A 21,583-nucleotide genomic window follows, 5' to 3' on the forward strand; every position below is an offset into this window, starting at 1 on the left:
TTATTTCAACAGATACCATAAGCTTGGTACAGGATTTAACCCTAACACCCTGGACAGGCAGAAGGAGAGGCAGAAAGGCCTGCCCAAACAGGTGTTTGAGGCCGATGAGATGCCAGACGTTAGCACTTACCAGGACGACCAGGTAATCCATAGCAATGGGGCGGTTGACCAGGTAACCCGTAGCAATGGGGCGGTTGACCAGGTAACCCGTAGCAATGGGGCGGTTGACCAGGTAACCCGTAGCAATGGGGCGGTTGACCAGGTAACCCGTAGCAACGGGGCGGCCGTCTTACGCTTCATCTTTTGTGGTATGTTTAGTCCCTGACCTGTGTTTTTCTGTCGTCTTCCAGGATGATCTGAAGCGTAGGTCCATGTCCATAGATGACACCCCGCGGGGCAGTTGGGCCTGTAGTATCTTTGACCTGAAGAACTCTGTCCCCGACGCCGTCCTGCCCCACCTGCTTGACCGGGCCCCCAACGAGGAGATAGACCGCCACAACGAGGAGCACCGCAAGTCCCACCGCCACCGTGAGCTCTTCGCCCTGCACCCCGCCCTCGATGAGGTATAGACACACACACACACACTATCCTCCAGATAGTGCCTTTAGAAGTGTCAGGCCAGCTGTTGCTTTGGCGTAGTGCATGTCGGTCTCCTCACATTAATGCGTATCGTCATCCATAGTAATGCTATGAAGCACGTGCTACTGAAGTGTGATGTTTTTTTTTTTCTTAGGTACAGGGCTCCTACACAGTACATTCCAATAACTGTTATTATGTTCATGGTTTTCCTATAATTATTATTTGGATCTGCGTCCTCAGGAAGAACCCATAGAGCGCCACTGTGTGCCTGACGTCCCTAAGGAACATTTTGGCCAGAGGCTACTCGTCAAGTGCTTGTCCTTGAAGTAAGTGGAGGACACACACACACACAAAGCCTTTTAACTGTCTTTTTACCTGCCTTCTGCTGACCCAATCCTTTTTCCCCTTGAAGGTTTGAGATTGAAATTGAGCCCATATTCGCCTGTTTGGCCTTATATGATGTCAAGGAAAAGAGAAAGGTAAGCTGTTGTGTTTTCCTCAATGCTACTCGGCCCTGAGTTGTTGGGTCAGTCTCTGAAAACCCATTTAAAGTGCATGTGAACTAGATGACTGGGCTATAAAAGTGTCTGTATTGGACCTGTTGTCCTTGTTTGAATGCTCCATATATCTATATGAGTGACTCTCCACTCAATCCTTTCTCATTCCCAATAAACACTAGAGGGTAGAAGTAACTGTTGTTAAAAAGTCAAGTTTCTGCTCTCAAGTCGCCTCGTCTTCCATGTGAGTTCTCAGTCAATTTACAGTAAAGAACATTTTTATTTTTAAGATGTGGTATTGGATAGTGCAACTTATTTCTCAATCAGAACCACACTTCAGGACCAGCAGACAGTGTGGTTGTTAATCATTACTTGTTTTTGTAAGAGGTGTTGACAAGCTGTATGTACCGAGCTGTCTGTTTAAAATACTAGCACACATGCATACCCCACAAGACATGCCACCAGAGTTCTCTTCACAATCCCCAAGTCCAGAACAGACTATGGGAGGTGCACAGTACTACATAGAGCCATGACTACTCTATTCCACATCAGGTAATTGATGCAAGCAGTAGAATCAGATTTTTTTTTTAAACTGGTAAAAATACACCTTATGGAACAACGGGGACTGTGAAGAGAAACACAGGTACAGTCACATGCATACAGTGTGATAATGGAGATCACAAATTTTTATTTATTTTTATTTAACGAGGCAAGTCAGTTAAGACAAATTAATATTTTCAATGACAGCCTAGGAACAGTGGGTTAACTGCCTTGTTCAGGGGCAGGACGACAGATTTTTACCTTGTCAGCTCGGGGATTCGATCCAGCAACCTTTCGGTTACTAGTCCAACGCTCTAACCACTAGGCTACCTGCCTCTAACCACTAGGCTACCTGCCTCTAACCACTAGGCTACCTGCCTCTAACCACTAGGCTACCTGCCTCTAACCACTAGGCTACCTGCCTCTAACCACTAGGCTACTTGCCTATAACCTCTAGGCTACCTGCCAACCCGAGCTGGTAGCCTACAATACAAATATTAGTCTGCTGTCTGTCATTTACAGTATTTTAGTATAATGCTCATGTGTCTCTCTGTCAGATATCGGAAAACTTCTTCTTTGACCTGAACTCAGAGCAGACTAAAGGGATGCTGCGCCCCCACATCCAGACAGCAGCCATCTCTACTCTCGCCCGCTCCGCAATTTTCTCCATTACATACCCCTCCCAGGACGTCTTCCTCGTCATACAGGTAAGTCAAGTCAATGTCAATCATCACAGGGTCTCTCTCAACTGTCAATAGACTTTACAAATATAGTGAGAGAGAATCAAAATGGAGACAACAGAGCCACACACAGGACTTCCTCTCCCATGGATCAGCATCACCTCTGTCTGGCTGTGTTGGGGTAGTGACTGATAACCTCTCCCGTGAGGCGGCGGGGGGGTCTGTGACTGATAACCTCTCCTGTGTTGACTGTCCCCAGCTGGAGAAGGTGTTGCAGCAGGGAGACATAGGCGAGTGTGCAGAACCGTACATGGTCTTCAAAGAGTCTGATGCAGCCAAAGTAAGATCCTTCTCAACCTGATGGTCAAATGAACAATAGACTGACATCAGTGGTCGATGTTGATGGGTAGATCTCCAAACAGATGGAGGAGATGTATTGATTGTTTCTCCTACCATATATAGAACAAAGAGAAGAACAGATGTATTGATTGTTTCTCCTACCATATATAGAACAAAGAGAAGAACAGATGGAGGCAGATGTATTGATTGTTTCTCCTACCATATATAGAACAAAGAGAAGAACAGATGGAGGCAGATGTATTGATTGTTTCTCCTACCATATATAGAACAAAGAGAAGAACAGATGGAGGCAGATGTATTGATTGTTTCTCCTACCATATATAGAACAAAGAGAAGAACAGATGGAGGCAGATGTATTGATTGTTTCTCCTACCATATATAGAACAAAGAGAAGTTGGACAAGTTGCGGAGCCAGTCGGAGCAGTTCTGCACACGTCTGGGTCGGTACCGGATGCCCTTTGCCTGGACAGCCATCCACCTGATGAACATCGTGAACAGCGCCGGCAGTCTGGAGAGAGACACTGAGCTGGAGATGGGACCTCCAGGTGAGAACTCTGGGGGGGATCAATAAAGTTGGACTGAGTGGTATTGAACACCACAGGGGCAGATCAGTGCTGGGACTCCTGTCTACTAAGTTCAACTTTTGATCACATGAAATTAAACGGATCATTGACCGTATAAGAGAGTATTACCTTTGACCTTGTGACGTCATGATGATTCTATAACTCTGACCCTGGCTGTGACTTTCTGCTGACGCCCGACCCAGAGAGGAAAGGGTCGTGGTCTGAGAGGAGGAACTCGAGCATCGGCGGACGGCGCTCATTAGAGAGAACCACCAGTGGAGATGAATCATGTAGCCTGACCAGCTTCAGACCTGCAACCCTCACCGTCACCAATTTCTTCAAACAGGTCAATACATACACTACCCGTCTACACACACCACACAGAAATGCTCATGTTAAATCATTTTCTTCCCGACTGAGCCGCACTCAGTCATGACACACACCACACTCTGCTACTCAACTCACAAACTGAACTGACTTTTGTTTTGGTTTGTTCATTTTTGACAGGAGGGAGACAGACTGAGTGATGAGGACCTGTATAAGTTCCTGGCTGACATGAGGAGGCCGTCTTCAGTGCTGAGGAGACTAAGGCCAATCACAGGTACACCACCACCACCAGTGCTTCAACAAAGATCTTCTTATTTTATATTGTCATATAAATGAGTTTAAGGGGCGTTGTTGTTTCTCCAGACGGACTTAAATCTGAGCTAGCAGCTAGCGTAAGACTGAGTCTGGCCTGAGAAACGGGTTTTAGTTGAGGTCTGTGTGTTGATGTCGTGTCGATGCTGTCTTGTTCCTCCAGCCCAGCTGAAGATCGACATATCCCCGGCCCCAGAGAACCCCCACTACTGCTTGACCCCTGACCTCCAGCAGGTCAAGCCCTACCCAGACAGCAGGGTTCGCCCTACCAGAGAGATACTGGAGTTCCCCCCCAGGGATGTCTACGTACCCAACACTACCTACAGGTAATGAAACGATACCACTTACATTACCCAACACTACCTACAGGTAATGCAACAATACCACTTACATTACCCAACACCACCTACAGGTAATGCAACGATACCACTTACATTACCCAACACCACCTACAGGTAATGAAACGATACCACTTACATTACCCAACACCACCTACAGGTAATGCAACAATACCACTTACATTACCCAACACCACCTACAGGTAATGAAACGATACCACTTACATTACCCAACACCACCTACAGGTAATGCAACGATACCACTTACATTACCCAACACCACCTACAGGTAATGCAACGATACCACTTACATTACCCAACACTACCTACAGGTAATGAAACGATACCACTTACATTATCCAACACCACCTACAGGTAATGAAACGATACCACTTATATTACCCAACACCACCTACAGGTAATGCAACGATACCACTTACATTACCCAACACCACCTACAGGTAATGAAACAATACCACTTACATTACCCAACACCACCTACAGGTAATGCAACGATACCACTTACATTACCCAACACCACCTACAGGTAATGAAACGATACCACTTACATTACCCAACACCACCTACAGGTAATGAAACGATACCACTTACATTACCCAACACCACCTACAGGTAATGAAACGATATTACCTACAGCTGTGTAAACACAACTCTACCAATAACACAACCCACTGAACACCACTGCAAGAGAACATGCATAGATATTAGTCTATAGAGCTCCAGTCCAATACCACCTACAGGGCATTGACATTGTTTCCTGACAGGTTGATGTCGTTCTTAGTCCTTCAAGGTAATGTGACACAAAGTCCTGTTTTTGAAAGGGTGTATTTCCACCTGCCTGTTCTGATCAAACACAGCGATGCCTGGAGGACAACTCAGAGGAACCAAAGGGTCTTTCTCCCTTCCACTCTCGCGTTCCTCTGAGCCATGGGGATAACACTACTGTAAGAACAGCAACACAATATACAGGCCTCCCTGACACTGCCTGATAGACTACTGCACACAATCTTGTGTTGTGTGTCCTAATCCCTGCTGCTATTTTAGTCAAGGTTAGAGGGAGAGAGAAGGCTCTTATCAGAGGAGAGGGAGACAGACAGAGAGACTTTGTGACATGGAGAGACAGATGGTTAGAGAGAGGGGCATAGAGAGAGATAAAGAAACAGAGAAAAGGAGAGAGGGGGCCCTTATCAGAGGCTGTTGACATGGTCTCTTTACCTGACATGGAACAGAGAGGAGAGAGAGGGGGCTTATCAGGGACTGTTGACATGGTCTATTTACCTGACATGGGGCCAGAGTTTCCGTTAGCTGGCTTTTAGCCAATTTAAAATAAAATGAAAAGCCAATAAATACAACTGTTGTCCCCCAAAATGACTGACCTTGCTAGCTGAGATCCTGACGGCTTTAGTGACTCTGCTGCAGTAGTGACTGCTTTAGTAACTCTGCAGGCTACCTTGTTAATGATGGAGTATAAACGCTGTGAGCTCTGGAGTTTTTCATATGTACATTTATATGCGTGTTGATTGGATAAGCCGTAGATCTGGGTACAGTAGCCAAGGCACAGTGTACTGTATGTTGGCTCCTCAGTGGCATAAGACCGTTAATGCAAATGATTGTTTCAGGAGCGTTGTCAACGGTCGTTGTGGGCCGATCAGACTCGGCTGTTGAGTTTATAGTAGGGCTGGGAATTGCCATGGACTTCATGAACGGATATTATCAATATACTTAGGTGCTGATACGATATGTATTGCGGTTCTCACAATTCTATCTGTATAGCAATTGATACTGTGATTTTATTGCGATTCAGGATATGTCAGCTGCAGAGGGACAAGAGATCCATGAGAAAACAAGTGGAAATAAAAGTGCTGGAAAAAAATTGGCTCCTTATTTAAAAAGATGGAGAACAAGCTATCAAGGAAAAATACTTGGTACAGCCAACTACCACAAATAATATTGCGATATTGTCAAAAATAATATCCCAGTATATAACTGTATCGATTACATTTTCCCCCCATCACTAGTTTAAAAGCCAGAGAGGGGTGTGATGACTTGTGGTTGGTCACGTAGACGGAAGTGAGTTCCATTACATCAACAGCCCAGTTTGTATGTTGTTTTTCTTGGCAAAGAATACAAAGGACAGACTTGGAGTATGTGTGTTTTGAGTGTGTTTTATTTTGTCTTTATAAATGTTATATTATAAAGTGTTAGTAGTAAGAAACACAAAATATGTAACAGCCATTTTAATTCAGCAGAAAGATGACACCGAGTAGACAGGAGACGAGGAGTCAATATGACCCAATGATATGATCAATGTAAATTACTAACCTTGCAGGACATTTAATGGAGCATTAGGAAAATGGTTTTAAATACAGTTCAAAAGACAGTGAAAATACTAAGCTCATATGCTACTTTGGAAGACCTATGCATCATGTTGATCTTGGTCTACTAACTTGTGGATGTTTAGTACATTCAGCAACCGCCACATAACAGGCAGCAATACAGCAGGGTAATACATGCTTGGTAGTAGGGCTGTTAGGATTATGTCGTTGTCACATGCACTTAACTTATTATACCAAAGCAGAGTGGTGTGTCAGTTATGTATTGCTTTGGAATCTTAAAAAAAAAAAAATACGTGCTTCAGTTGAAAGTAACTTCTCAGTGCTGTTATTATGGCCCAGACCAGACAGTGTAGAACCATCTGACATTCCGTCCTGACCAAATCAACGCTTGTCGGTTAGGAACCCAAACGACCCCTCCCAGGTGTTACCCAACTCTATTGGCATTTCTTGAACCAATTTGTGAGGCCCCTTATTGGCTGACTGTGGTTGTTGCATCACTGACAAATCGTCTTCTTTTCTCTGACATGGATACGAATTGGCTGCTGACTTTTTATTTTTTCCTGCTGCAAACAACCCAGCTGCACTATCTGTTACCATGACAACATCATGTAACTGGGAGGGTGGGGTGGTCAATGGAAAGTTCCGGGCGAGGGGGGCATATGTGTTGTTACCATGCCAATGTGTTGTAATGGAAGGAATAGAAGGGTTAGTGGAAACTTGAGGCCAGGGGGACGGCTTCAGACGTGTCGTATGGAGATCTTGGTGGTCTTGAGGGAGTAGGAGATGCCCAGAGGTTTCCAGTGGATCCCTTTCCTCCTCATGGAACGACCCTTTGACCTCAGCCACATGTACCTGCCGTTCAGGTTGGTGTCGCCACAGGCGTTGAACCACCAGCCACCTGCAAGGGGAAAGAGTAGATTCAATTCTATAACAAGTGTAGAACCCATAGTCAATCTCTGTGCTGTCTGCTTGGAAATGTCTTTAACAGGTGTATGGTACCAGACTGTACCTGCATCGAGTGTGTAGTCAGTACCTGTAGTTGCATCGAGTGTGTAGTCAGTACCTGTAGTTGCACCGAGTGTGTAGTCAGTACCTGTAGTTGCACCGAGTGTGTAGTCAGTACCTGTAGTTGCATCGAGTGTGTAGTCAGTACCTGTAGTTGCATCGAGTGTGTAGTCAGTACCTGTAGTTGCATCGAGTGTGTAGTCAGTACCTGTAGTTGCATCGAGTGTGTAGTCAGTACCTGTAGTTGCATCGAGTGTGTCGTCAGTACCTGTAGTTGCATCGAGTGTGTCGTCAGTACCTGTAGTTGCATCGAGTGTGTCGTCAGTACCTGTAGTTGCATCGAGTGTGTCGTCAGTACCTGTAGTTGCATCGAGTGTGTAGTCAGTACCTGTAGTTGCACCGAGTGTGTCGTCAGTACCTGTAGTTGCACCGAGTGTGTCGTCAGTACCTGTAGTTGCACCGAGTGTGTCGTCAGTACCTGTAGTTGCACCGAGTGTGTCGTCAGTACCTGTAGTTGCACCGAGTGTGTCGTCAGTACCTGTAGTTGCACCGAGTGTGTCGTCAGTACCTGTAGTTGCACCGAGTGTGTCGTCAGTACCTGTAGTTGCACCGAGTGTGTCGTCAGTACCTGTAGTTGCACCGAGTGTGTCGTCAGTACCTGTAGTTGCACCGAGTGTGTCGTCAGTACCTGTAGTTGCATCGAGTGTGTCGTCAGTACCTGTGCCAGGAGTGTAGTAGTCAGTAGACCTACCTGTGTAGGTTTTGGCGCAGTTTGAGTCCTGGTGGTTGTTGTTGTCTCGGTCCTTGGTGGAGAACCTGGTGTGGTTGCCCATGGCGTTAGGCAGATCTCCAGACAGGTGGGTGAGGTGGAGGGTGTAGTGGGCCTGGGGTCCCTCCAGGGTGAACTGGTACTCTACTGACCTCCTGTCTTCCTTCCAGTCCTCCAACTCAATGCGCAGGATAGAGTCACCCTGGCCAGCCAGGCTGTGGATCTTTATCAGGCCCAGCCAGAACTCTCCTACAATAACACAGATAACACACACACAATGTTAGACACTCCAAACTCTCCTCTACAACTCACAGGAAACACACACAGTTGTGGAATGTTCACATGGCTGTAATGGACAGTCAACAAGCACTGAGGCTGTTCTTTTGGAAGCATACAGATAACAGACAAACATTCTGTCATCAACTGGCAATCGATCTGGAGCTGTAATGGACAGTAAAATTCTGACTTTCTGATGCTGTACTTTGTTTTCATTGGCTTCAGCTGTTTCTGTATGCCATGACTCCACAGGAAGTTGGTGGCACCTTAATTGGGAAGGACGGGCTCTTGGTAATGACTGGAGCGGCATAAGTGGAATGATATTAAATACATCAAACATGGTCTCCATTTGTTTGATGCCATTCCATTTGCTCCGTTCCAACTGTTGTAATGAGCCGTTCTCCCCTCAGCAGCCTCCACAGCCTGACTCGTGGTAAATAGTGTGAAAACAAGTTCCGACACTCAATACTCTTTTCCCCTAGCCTCTGGCTGTAGTCATGGGTGTGATGACATAATTGGCTAGGAGCAGCGACAGAAACGGACACTGAATAATTCATAGCCTAAAGGACCTGTGGCCTTGTTGGAATGCAGTAGGACTCTAGATCTATGGGCTGGGGTCCAAGCAAGGCTGGTGGAAGTGAAGTGCTGCAGGTGCTTTGTCTAGTCAAACAATGGAGGAAGTCAATCTGTCAACAGGGACCTGATAAGCTACAGTGACTGTTTCCTTCAGGATGTACTTAAGGGCGGTGGAGTGACTAGTTCTATTGGCTGTTTTCTGCTTTATAAAAGCTGCTTTGTAGACCGGAAACTATAAAAGATAATTAAGGAGATGGGATAATCCGGTATAGTCGTCACTCTCACACTCTCACACTCTCACACTCTCACACACACACACTCTCACACACACACACACACACACACACACACACACACACACACACACACACACACACACACAACAGGACTTTTAACTCTGAACTGAGTTGAATTGAGCCATAAAGATATTTTATGTTTTTTTATCTTTATGTATTGACTGTCTCTCTAAATAACTGACAAAATGTACTGATAGAAAGAAATAGATCAATCTCACTTTCCAGATCCCCAAATCCTTTCTCGTACTTCTCCCATGTCTGGTCAAAATCCACGGACCCCTCCTCCCTGCGTTGGATGACTGTTGACCCTCCTGGGAGATGTGGTCAATACATGGAGAGGATCACAACAACAACAATGTCCAGTTCCTTACTGATTAGGGAAAGATGATTGCACTTATTTCCTTCTGATAGCCGGTTTGACCCTTCTTCCTATAGAGGAGATTGTTCAGTCTGGTTTTTATCTAGACTATGTCCATTGAAGTATTCAGACGATGTAATGTAGGGAAATAGCTTGACACATGGAATCTCAGACTTGTTTGGCTGTTCAGTCACAATGACTTTATGAAGAAAATGTAGGCTAATGACGTTCTTTAAAGTGTTGTCTTACCTGAGGTCAGTTCACAGTAGACATTGAAAGGCTCTGACTGATTTGGCTTGATGGGGTACACCCCACTGTTCCTCTCTCCTCTGTTATAAAGATCACTGCAGTCCACGGGTAGGTCTGTGTCCTCACCACTGGAGTTGCCTGTCAGGTACTCAAACATGTCTGGGGTCTCTGAGTCGGAAGCCATTGCTTTGTCAGTCGCGTCTTGGAAATGATCGATGCTGATCTGGAATAGCAGGCAAACATAACGTTATGGCGTTGTCTTGTTAAATATTTGTGTCCTTTCTATACACTGATTGGACAGGGATGAAATCTAACTGTAGTTTTCAATAAATGGCCATTACCTTTGGTCTACTGTATAGAAGTGGAGACCCTCTAAGCAGCAGAGATATGTACCTTTTCCTCCAGAGTATTGATCTTAGTTTTCTGTTGGTTGAGCTGATCATGCTGCTCCTTCACAGCTTTCAGCAGGTCAGTGATGGTCCTCTCCTGAGCCTCAATCACATCCTGAAACAGACCAGTTGACACTGTCTCGTTAATGATCACATTTAAAGGACATTTTCCAATAACTTGAAGTTAAAAGCATTACTACTCATTTAAAATGGTATGTTTTCTTGAGGCTAATAACTGAAACTTCTCAATGAATTCAGCAATTGGAATATTTAGTAGGATGTAATTTTAAACATGCAGAAATATGTTGAATACGGAATATTCCGCATATGAATATGCGGCAGAAACACATCTTATTCAAAAAAAAACATTTCACATTGAATCAAAATAAATTCTTCCTCTTCGTACTGATTAGTGTGAGTTACGGACAGCAGCGTACCTTGAGTGACTTGATCTCACTGAGCTGCTCTCCCGGCATCATGCTCTCAGACAGTCCCTTCAGCTTCTCCTCCAACCCCCCTACTTGACTCTGCAGCAAGCTCCTCTCCTGCAGAATACTGTTGATCTTGGCGTTGATCTCCAGTGACAGGTTCCGGATCTCCTCGTTGTTAGCCTTCAGGAACGTGGTGGTCTTCTTCAGCTCCTCCTCTTCTTCCTTGATCTCTGAGGTGACCACGGAGAGCTGGTAAAAGGAGCGATCGAAGTTGGTCAGCTTCTGGAAGATGTCGTTAATCTGGGCCTTCGTCTTGTGAACAAAATCCCTGAGGCTCTGACCCAGCTGGAGCAAACCGTTGGCCAGGAGACGGACATCGTCCAGCATAGCAAAGCGGGACTTGGCCTCAGCTGGAGGCTGCGTCTGGGGCTGGAGTTGAGAGGGCATGGTGGGATAGACCCTGGAAGAGTCCCGAGGAGCTGCCTGGGCTACAGACAGACCAACCAGGAACAGGAGGCAGAAGAGCTTCATGGTTAAATCTCTCTGTGTGCAAGAAGACGACAAGAAGTAGTCTCGCTCTAATGCTTTCACTCGCTTCTTCCTCTGTTCTGTCCTACTCTGTCTGGACTTCTCACTCAGTCTCTCCCTCTACCTCTCTCACTCACTCCCCCTCTCTGTCTCTCTCTGCTAGAAAGATTTGAGAGTAGCAGACAGGTCTGTGTTATATACCCCCATCCAGCAAGGGGAGGGGAGATTAGTTGATCATTAAGCCCTGTTATGCTTGAGCTACTGTGCCCCCTGAAATCCCCTTGGGAGCCCCTTCAGCCCCCCGCCCTCCAAGAACAAACAAATCATGTAGTGAGCGAACAGCAAATACACCCCTTCAGCACAACAGCAGCCCCCCTCTCCTCTTTACACCCACCTTACTCCCATCTGCACTACTCTGCTTTAGCTGACCAGCAGAAAGCCAACAATGGAAGGCCATCAGAGATTTGATGGATCATTCGTCCCAATCAATCTCAGATCTCACCTCATAGCAGCCACACCTCACCGTGATTGATAATACAGCATCCAGTTGATGTCTCTGGATTTGATTTAACATCCTGCTGAATCAGCCCGGCGTTACTCTCCCTGGGGCCTCTTGCCGGGTCTAGATGAGGTGTACTGAATGTACTGGCGGATTGATGTCATCATTGCTATGGGTTTTGCTGTAGTTTGTATTAGGGGGTGGGGGGGTGATGTGCTAAATTTGAACATGTATGAACTCATCATCTTGGTTATTGTTTGATCATTCTGTTTTAATGTAGTCTAGTCTTTCCGATCTTTGTCTGAACATCTAGTGACTTCTACTGAAAAGAAAAACGGAGGAAACGTGCTGACTTGCCTGCACCTTTTTCAAGCACTCTTTGGCATAGTGTGTCCGCTCGTAAAATATATTTTGATGGAACTCTTAGTGGTTTGTTCTTGGCTGTTCGTTCCAAAACTACTTTACCATTACTGTACATACTGTATATCCACTAATGATTATTACGAAGGTGGGCCTAAATTCCTGTGGCCTTCTGTTTCCGTATTGAACTCCATTCTAGTTCTGTAATCTGACAGGGCTGCGATCAGCGTTTCTCTTTGTGAGCGTCCTTTGTTCTTCCTACTTAGCCAAGATTATCTTAATGCTCCCAATAATCTGACTACTTTGAGCTTTTGGTCAAACTGTCTCGACAGCATGTTTCAATGTGGTTCAGTAACTCTAAATCATATGTGGGTTACTTTACTGCTATTGGGTGGTGGATGGAGAGAGTGGGGGGCCTCTAGCAACTTTGGCCTTTTAGGTTGATTATCCAACTGATGAGAAAGCTATGCTTCATAATGGGGTTTACACATTTTGAAAACCCCCAAAAGTTTAAAATGAAACGCCAGTAGATGACGAGGAAAGTGTGTTGGACAGCAACTTCCCTACAACAGCGTTACTTCCTGACATATTGTGGAGAGGTAGCTAGCTTCTCCTTTGCAGAGCAAAGTTGTCCGAGTGAAATTTTATCATTTAAGTTTACTGTAGTGCATGACTAAACTCACCATGCCGTTACAGACACAGGTAACTCTGGTTCATAGCACTGCAGATACACTGGCTATTTACTCATGTGTAAAGAGTGCAGAGACCCCTGGCTGCAATATGTTATTAGTAAGAGTGAGTTTCTGAGCAAACACATTTCCTATCTGATTCTGAGCTGTGCTTGTTTAGCTTAATGCTGGCTACATGATTCCCTACTCCCTATACAGTGCCTTCAGAAAGTGTTTACACTCATTGACTTTGTTCACATTTTGTTGTTACAAAGTACGGTTAAAATTGATTTAATTGTCATTTTTGTCAACGATCTACGCAAAATACATTTGTATAAAAAAATAATGAACAATTAAACAGTAATATATCTTGATTAGATAAGTATTCAACCCCCTGAGTCAATATATGTTAGAATTACCATTGGCAGCGATTACAGCTTTGTAAATCTGGATAAGTCTCTAAGAGCTTTCCACACCCATTTTATTATTTTCTAAATTTTTCAAGCTCTGTCAAATCGGTTGTTGATCATTGCTAGACAACCATTTTCAGGTCTTTGTCATAGATTTTCAAGCAGATTTAAATCAAAACTGTAACTCGGCCACTCAGGAACATTCACTGTCTTCCTGGTAAGCAACTCCAGTGTAGATTTGGCCTTGTGATTTAGTTTATTGTCCTGCTGGAAGGTGAATTAATCTCCCAGTGTCTGGTGGACAAAAGACTGAACCAAGTTTTGCCTGTGCTTAGCTTCATTAAGTTTTTTTTTTTTTTCTTCCTTAAACTCCGTCCTTACCCTATTACAAGCATACCCATAACATGATGCCACCACCGCTATGCTTGAACACATCTAATTTATTGTGTTATGTTTAGGGCAAATCCAACACTTTGTCTTCAGGACAAAAAGTGAATTGCTTTGCCACATTTTCTGCAGGATTACTTTGGTACCCTGTTGTAAACAGGATGCATGTTTTGGAATATTTTTATTCTGTACAGGCTTCCTTCTTTTCACTCTGTCAATTAGGTTAGTATTGTGGAGTAACTACAATGTTGTTGATCCATCCTCAGTTTTCTCCTATCATAGCCATTTTTTTATTTTACTTTTATTTAACTAGGCAAGTCAGTTAAGAACAAATTCTTATTTTCAATGACGGCCTAGGAACAGTTCAGGGGCAGAACGACAGATTTTTTTTTTTTACCTTGTCAGCTCTGGGATTCGATCTTGCCGCCTTTCGGTTACTAGACCAACGCTACCTGCCGCTCCAGGTAGCCTAGTGGTTAGAGCGTTGGAACCCACTGTTCCTAGGCCTCTAACTGTTTTTTAAAGTCATTGGCCTCATGAAGAAATCCTTGAGCGGTTTGACTCAGCAACTGAGTTAGGAAGGATGCCTGTATCTTCTATAGTGACTGGGTGTATTGATACACCATACAAATTGTAATGAATAACTTCACCACGCTCAAAGAGATATTCAATGTCTTATTTTATTTGTACCCATCTACCAATGGGTCGGTCCCCTTCTTTGAGAGGCATTGTAAACCTCCCTGGTCTTTGTGGTTGAATTTGTGTTTGAAATTCACTGCTCGACTGTGGGACTTTACAGATAATTGTATGTGTGTGTGGTACAGAGATGAGGCAGTCATTCAAAAATCATGTTAACCACTTATTGAACACAGTGTGTCTATTCAACTTATGTGACTTGTTAAGCAAATTTTTACTCCTGAACTAATTTATGCTTGCCATAACAAAGGGGTTGAATACTTATTGATTCGTCATTTCCGTTTTTATTTTATATTAATAATTTGTAAACATTTCGAAAAACAATTCCACTTTGACATGATGGGGTATTTTGTTTAGGCCAGTGACAACAAATCTCAATTTTATCGATTTTTAAATTTAACACAACACAACAAAGTGTGGAAAAAGTCAATGGGTGTGAATACTTTCTGAAGGCACTGTATGTTCTCCTTCCTACATCTGTGGGGAGCACATACAGGGTCCAGTATTCACATTGGGACATCTAGCAGGCCTTCAGTGGGAGACGAGTGCTGTCAATGTAACTGGTCCGGGCCTGCCCTGATGGCCTCTTACTTTGACCTCTGCCTGACCTTTTAGAATGACCCCAGGGGTCTTTTAACTTATCTTTACTGACATGTCCATGGTTCATGCCATGGGTCGGCAAACGGCAGGATTGGCCAGTTTGGGTGCAGGCTCTTGTTCCAGCCAAGCACTAATACACCTAATTCATCCAATTCTAGGATCCAGTTGAATTGTTGATTAATTGATTAGTTGATTTGATCCCTCATGCCATGATTCATAACTACTACTGTAGCTAATAGTAACCTATTCTGTTGAGCTGCTGTGTGTTGTTAGGGCTGGAGTTCCCTGACATCACTCTCTCCATGCGTGCCATGCTTTGTGCCCTCCCAACACGCTGTGTTTCACCTGCCTGGTGTCTAGGACTTGGCCTTAATCTCTGTCTGTAGACACAGTAAACAATGAACTGCTCCCTTTGTGTACCCGTAGGGGGATGAGGATGGTGGGGTTGTGTACCCACTGGGAAGGGGAGGGGGTTGGGGTTGGGGTTAAAGGGGGCTGTGTGGGGGCGGGAGGCCCAGGGGTTTTGAAACAGTGCTTAGGCATGGCTTGGTTTGGTAACACACACAGCTACTATGAGTCAAGTCATTTATTAACCTGAGATGAATCTGTTGAGGCTGAAGGACCAAGAGGAGAGAATTGACCGTGTGGCTAAAAAGGAAGCCAGGTTCATAGGTGTGTAAGAATGGCTTCTGCCTGGAGGTTATTGCAATTACATCATTCTAAAATCAGCATGGATGCCTCAATACAGAACAAGCAAGTTGGAAAAATTTACCCCTTTTTTACCTAAATGTCATTGAGACACGTGACCAGCGAGTGAGAAAGCCATTGAGACACGTGACCAGCGAGTGAGAAAGCCATTGAGACACGTGACCAGCGAGTGAGAAAGCCATTGAGACACGTGACCAGCGAGTGAGAAAGCCATTGAGACACGTGACCAGCGAGTGAGAAGGCCATTGAGACACGTGACCAGCGAGTGAGAAGGCCATTGAGTCACGTGACCAGCGAGTGAGAAAGCCATTGAGACACGTGACCAGCGAGTGAGAAAGCCATTGAGACACGTGACCAGCGAGTGAGAAAGCCATTGAGACACGTGACCAGCGAGTGAGAAGGCCATTGAGACACGTGACCAGCGAGTGAGAAGGCCATTGAGACACGTGACCAGCGAGTGAGAAGGCCATTGAGACACGTGACCAGCGAGTGAGAAGGCCATTGAGACACGTGACCAGCGAGTGAGAAGGCCATTGAGACACGTGACCAGCGAGTGAGAAGGCCATTGAGACACGTGACCAGCGAGTGAGAAGGCCATTGAGACACGTGACCAGCGAGTGAGAATGAGTGGATTAGGGATTCTCATGGTTTGACTGTCGTCACAGCTGTGGTCCTTGGTGACCCTCCCACGCGGAGGGATCTACGTCACTGTGGTCAGGCCGCTGTGCTGCGGCTCTCTCTGACTTCCTGTGGCTGTCACCCTGGAAACCCTTCACCGTGTGTGTCCAGCTCGTTGACTGAAGCCCAGCTGATGTTGGACCTATGGGCTATCTCAATATTGTCCAAGAGACACTTTTCTTTGATGGAAAATATCAATGCAAATTACATCTTCATTGGTTGTTTAGTCTTGTCCAAGTTAGTGATGAACACTATACCTCTGATTTTGAACAGTGACTGTATTGAACATGTACAGTTGACCATAGCTTTGACCCCTTGCACCCTGAGGTGGGTCATCCCAGCAGAGAATTTAGGGCAACTACAGTTTGTGTGTGTCCAGAGTGATTGACAGAACGAGCCTCCCTTCTCCACCAATCAGTGCCCACAGATGCCAACAGTGATGGCCTTGCTCACTCCAAACACTGACCTATTGATGACTGTACAAATCAGATACTACTGTACAAGTGTTTTGTATTATGGTCAGCTGTGATATGTACAGTACATTTATATGAGGTATGTATGTAATGTCCTGAGGAGAATGGTGAGGGGAAAAGGTTGTGAAATTCACTCAATGACCTGTCAAAGTTGCTGCTATGTCGGTTGAGCTCATGTTTTTCTGTTTGGTTTCAAAATGTGTCTGTGTGTGTGTTCCAGGAACCTACTGTATGTGAACCCACACAGCCTGAACTTCGCAAACCGTCAAGGCTCCGCCCGGAATATCACAGTGAAAGTACAGTTTATGAACGGGGAGGACCCCAACAACGCTATGCCGGTAAGCAGTGATGTATTGTACACATGTAGGTACTGTCTGTCTGTCTGTCTGTCTGTGCTGACACAGTTTTCAGAGAATGCTTCTTATAAAGTTATTGGGGTATTTTAGTACTTACCAGGTACTGCTGCACAATCCTAGACTGAATTCTTGGAAATGGATTGTTAAGCATAATGAATGGTGTTCATGTATTTGAGTTCTGTTACTAAAGTATTGTACAAGTTGTTTTAACACCTGTAGACAAACAGAAGTCTGTCTACTATCCACTGTAAGCTGCCTCGTTTCCTCTGTTCCCCTCTAATACCAACCCTGTTCACTGTACTCCATCTGTTTCTTCACTCTCTCTCCCGCAGGTGATATTTGGGAAGTCCAGCTGTGGAGACTACACCAGAGAGGCATACACTGCCGTGGTGTATCATACCAGGTGAGGCTCTTAGACTCAGCTTTAATTGTGTATGAAGTCTGCTTAGGGCCTTTCTTACAAGCAGATGAACTGGTATAGAGTGAGCTGATGTCTTAGCAGCTCTATCACACACCGTTCATGTCTCCTATGTTCTGAGGCGTTGTTAAGCATCAGTCGAAAAAAAGTGATCACATATTTGGTAAGGATCCACCTTTGCTCTTTGGATGTTTAGCTACAATCCCAGCGGCCAGCCAATACTGTTATCTTTCCCATTGGGGCTAAGGTTACCGCTGCTCCAGTCCTGCTCCTTCAATCTGAAGGAGGTTCATACCCTTCATCCACAAACAAACAAACAAACTATTTTGTCTTCTCCGTGAGAAAAGGCTTGGCCTATTAGGATGTTTATTCCTATAAACCTCTGTCCTAAATAACCGTGTCATTTAGAGCCCGTTCTCATTCCTGTGAGGCCCTAACCGACCGTGTCATTTAGAGCCTGTTCTCATTCCTGTGCGGCCCTAGCCGACCGTGTCATTTAGAGCCTGTTCTCATTCCTGTGCGGCCCTAGCCGACCGTGTCATTTAGAGCCTGTTCTCATTCCTGTGAGGCCCTAACCGACCGTGTCATTTAGAGCCTGTTCTCATTCCTGTGCGGCCCTAGCCGACCGTGTCATTTAGAGCCTGTTCTCATTCCTGTGCGGCCCTAGCCGACCGTGTCATTTAGAGCCTGTTCTCATTCCTGTGCGGCCCTAGCCGACCGTGTCATTTAGAGCCTGTTCTCATTCCTGTGCGGCCCTAGCCGACCGTGTCATTTAGAGCCTGTTCTCATTCCTGTGCGGCCCTAGCCGACCGTGTCATTTAGAGCCTGTTCTCATTCCTGTGCGGCCCTAGCCGACCGTGTCATTTAGAGCCTGTTCTCATTCCTGTGCGGCCCTAGCCGACCGTGTCATTTAGAGCCTGTTCTCATTCCTGTGCGGCCCTAGCCGACCGTGTCATTTAGAGCCTGTTCTCATTCCTGTGCGGCCCTAGCCGACCGTGTCATTTAGAGCCCGTTCTCATTCCTGTGCGGCCCTAGCCGACCGTGTCATTTAGAGCCCGTTCTCATTCCTGTGCGGCCCTAGCCGACCGTGTCATTTAGAGCCCGTTCTCATTCCTGTGCGGCCCTAGCCGACCGTGTCATTTAGAGCCCGTTCTCATTCCTGTGCGGCCCTAGCCGACCGTGTCATTTAGAGCCCGTTCTCATTCCTGTGCGGCCCTAGCCGACCGTGTCATTTAGAGCCTGTTCTCATTCCTGTGAGGCCCTAGCCGACCGTGTCATTTAGAGCCTGTTCTCATTCCTGTGCGGCCCTAGCCAACCGTGTCATTTAGAGCCTGTTCTCATTCCTGTGCGGCCCTAGCCGACCGTGTCATTTAGAGCCTGTTCTCATTCCTGTGCGGCCCTAGCCGACCGTGTCATTTAGAGCCTGTTCTCATTCCTGTGCGGCCCTAGCTGACCGTGTCATTTAGAGCCTGTTCTCATTCCTGTGCGGCCCTAGCCGACCGTGTCATTTAGAGCCTGTTCTCAATACTTTTGTAGATGTTTATTCCTGTGCAGCCCTGACCCCTTAACAGCTATTGATTCCTAAAACCAACCATTCAACTCTGGCTCTGTTATGCCTGTTGTGTTTCCTATGCAGGTCCCCGGACTTCCATGATGAGGTGAAGATCAAGCTGCCGGCCTCTCTGACTGACCACCACCATGTCCTGTTCACCTTCTACCATGTCAGCTGCCAGCAGAAACAGAACACCCCCCTGGAAACCCCTGTGGGATACACGGTAACTACTGTGGACACGTGTGGAAATACACATGCATGTACACACACACACACACACACACTATGCACAATGATATGTGCACGTGCATGACACACACACACACACACACACAGGTGTGTGCAAGCAAACGTAACATGCACACGCACCTCATACAAGCACACGTGTATAAACATTAACATGCCTTTATTGTTTTTCAGGCCCTAATCATGTTTTTCTCTCCTTCCTCAGTGGATCCCCATGCTTCAGAATGGACGTCTGCGTACAGGAAGCTTCTGTCTGCCGGTGTCTCTAGAGAAACCTCCCCAGTCCTACTCTGTTCTCTCCCCTGACGTTCCTCTACCAGGGATGAAATGGGTGGATAACCACAGAGGGGTGTTCAACGTTGAAGTGACATCCGTTTCCACTGTCCACACACAGGTATAGCCCATCACAACCGTACTTTTCACGGTATTCCGAATATGAAAACCAGGTGTGGTCCTAGAATTGTTGGTACTTTCAGGACTTCTGTCAAATGTCTCACGTCCTTTACTGATTTGAGAGAATCAAGTCTATCAGCACAGCTGATGCTCAGTGACTGCTCCATGTTCTCATGGCTAGCTCTAGTCTGTCCTGGGGAACCACTGGGAGTCTGGACTGCATCATGTTAGCTCCCCTCTCATAGTGACTCTAGTCTGTCCTGAGGAACCACTGGGAGTCTGGACTGTATCATGTTATCTCCCCTCTCATAGTGACTCTAGTCTGTCCTGAGGAACCACTGAACTCACTGGGAGTCTGGACTGCATCATGTTAGCTCCCCTCTCATAGTGACTCTAGTCTGTCCTGGGGAACCACTGGGAGTCTGGACTGTATCATGTTAGCTCCCCTCTCATAGTGACTCTAGTCTGTCCTGGGGAACCACTGGGAGTCTGGGCTGCATCATGTTATCTCCCCTCTCATACTGACTCTAGTCTGTCCTGGGGAACCACTGGGAGTCTGGACTGTATCATGTTAGCTCCCCTCTCATAGTGACTCTAGTCTGTCCTGAGGAACCACTGAACTCACTGGGAGTCTGGACTGTATCATGTTAGCTCCCCTCTCATAGTGACTCTAGTCTGTCCTGGGGAACCACTGGGAGTCTGGACTGTATCATGTTAACTCCCCTCTCATAGTGACTCTAGTCTGTCCTGAGGAACCACTGAACTCACTGGGAGTCTGGGCTGCATCATGTTAGTTAACACACTTGAATAATGCAACACGGCATGTAGAAATGTTGAAACCGTTCATTACTGTAAGCAAAACAAAGTATACAACTGAAGCTAACATTAGTTTCCTTCCCTAGTACCTTGTTTGTGATGATATACGAATCATAATGCAAAAATATTACTGATTTCAAAGTTAATTGTCATCAAATACTTTACATTCACTTCATCTTCCCCCACCTCACGTCTCTCCCAGTCAAGACCTTATTTGCTCAAGCCTCGAGCTGACTGTGTGTGAGAATGACGTCATGGGGCTTAAAGAGACGGTGCAAACTTTTATAAAAGAAGAAATTGCTTCTTCTATGCAAATGTTATTGACCAGTGCAATAAAATGAGTCCCAAATGGAAAGGAAACATTTGTTTTTCATCTGTAGCGCTGTGAAATCAGCCAAAACAAGCTCATTGCATGAAAACAGGCCTATTGAATATGCACTTACCTGTATTTGGTAGTGGTTAGAGGCAGGCAGCCTAGTGGTTAGAGGCAGGCAGCCTAGTGGTTAGAGGCAGGCAGCCTAGTGGTTAGAGGCAGGCAGCCTAGTGGTTAGAGGCAGGCAGCCTAGTGGTTAGAGGCAGGCAGCCTAGTGGTTAGAGGCAGGCAGCCTAGTGGTTAGAGGCAGGCAGCCTAGTGGTTAGAGGCAGGCAGCCTAGTGGTTAGAGCGTTGGACTAGTAACTGAAAGGTTGCAAGATCAAATCCCCGAGCTGACAAGGTAAAAATATGTCGTTCTGCCCCTGAACAAGGCAGTTAACCCACTGTTCCTAGGCCGTCATTGTAAATAAGAATTTGTTCTTAACTGACTTGCCTAGTTAAATAAATATATACAATATATAATAACATATTGTGAATAGACCTAGGCTACATCTTGATTTACCCAGTTTATCAATAGAC

The 21,583-nt window shown here is 45.7% G+C and overlaps 2 protein-coding genes across 7 annotated transcripts in view; one reads left to right on the top strand and one right to left on the bottom strand.

Moving 5' to 3' along the window:
* The window catches only part of dock7 (dedicator of cytokinesis 7), a 72,800-nt gene that overhangs the window by 6,159 nt on the left and 45,058 nt on the right, over positions 1-21,583 (top strand). For all 5 annotated transcript variants that reach the window (XM_039002876.1, XM_039002877.1, XM_039002878.1 and 2 more), the window contains exons 5-18: positions 13-142; positions 351-563; positions 820-905; positions 992-1,058; positions 2,174-2,323; positions 2,556-2,636; positions 3,039-3,201; positions 3,423-3,565; positions 3,727-3,820; positions 4,022-4,184; positions 17,130-17,247; positions 17,598-17,668; positions 19,320-19,458; positions 19,687-19,875. In XM_039002876.1, coding sequence (XP_038858804.1) covers positions 13-142; positions 351-563; positions 820-905; positions 992-1,058; positions 2,174-2,323; positions 2,556-2,636; positions 3,039-3,201; positions 3,423-3,565; positions 3,727-3,820; positions 4,022-4,184; positions 17,130-17,247; positions 17,598-17,668; positions 19,320-19,458; positions 19,687-19,875 — 1,807 coding nt within the window. The remainder of the gene's footprint in view (positions 1-12; positions 143-350; positions 564-819; positions 906-991; positions 1,059-2,173; positions 2,324-2,555; positions 2,637-3,038; positions 3,202-3,422; positions 3,566-3,726; positions 3,821-4,021; positions 4,185-17,129; positions 17,248-17,597; positions 17,669-19,319; positions 19,459-19,686; positions 19,876-21,583) is intronic.
* angptl3 (angiopoietin-like 3) lies at positions 6,363-11,585 on the bottom strand. Of its 2 annotated transcripts, XM_039002881.1 has the most exons (6): positions 10,909-11,585; positions 10,476-10,586; positions 10,083-10,305; positions 9,694-9,786; positions 8,310-8,576; positions 6,363-7,451 (listed from the first exon to the last, which is right to left on the bottom strand). In XM_039002881.1, exons 1-6 carry the CDS (start codon positions 11,431-11,433, stop codon positions 7,291-7,293), a joined length of 1,380 nt encoding a protein of 459 aa, XP_038858809.1. In that variant the 5' UTR covers positions 11,434-11,585; the 3' UTR covers positions 6,363-7,290. The 2 variants fall into 2 exon arrangements, with proteins under 2 accessions (XP_038858809.1, XP_038858810.1); XM_039002882.1 differs by lacking the exon at positions 9,694-9,786.

The sequence above is a fragment of the Salvelinus namaycush genome, chromosome 10 (assembly GCF_016432855.1).
Source record: "Salvelinus namaycush isolate Seneca chromosome 10, SaNama_1.0, whole genome shotgun sequence".
In the NCBI taxonomy this organism is placed as follows: Eukaryota; Metazoa; Chordata; class Actinopteri; order Salmoniformes; family Salmonidae; genus Salvelinus; species Salvelinus namaycush.

Excerpts from the sequence above, each read along its gene's own strand:
- angptl3 (XM_039002881.1), bottom strand. The coding sequence starts at position 11,433 with ATGAAGCTCTTCTGCCTCCTGTTCCTGGTTGGTCTGTCTGTAGCCCAG. Across the intron at positions 9,787-10,082 it reads CTACTGTGAACTGACCTCAG|GAGGGTCAACAGTCATCCAA; the intron begins GTAAGACAACAC and ends CACATCTCCCAG. Across the intron at positions 7,452-8,309 it reads CTGCGCCAAAACCTACACAG|GTGGCTGGTGGTTCAACGCC; the intron begins GTAGGTCTACTG and ends TTCCCCTTGCAG.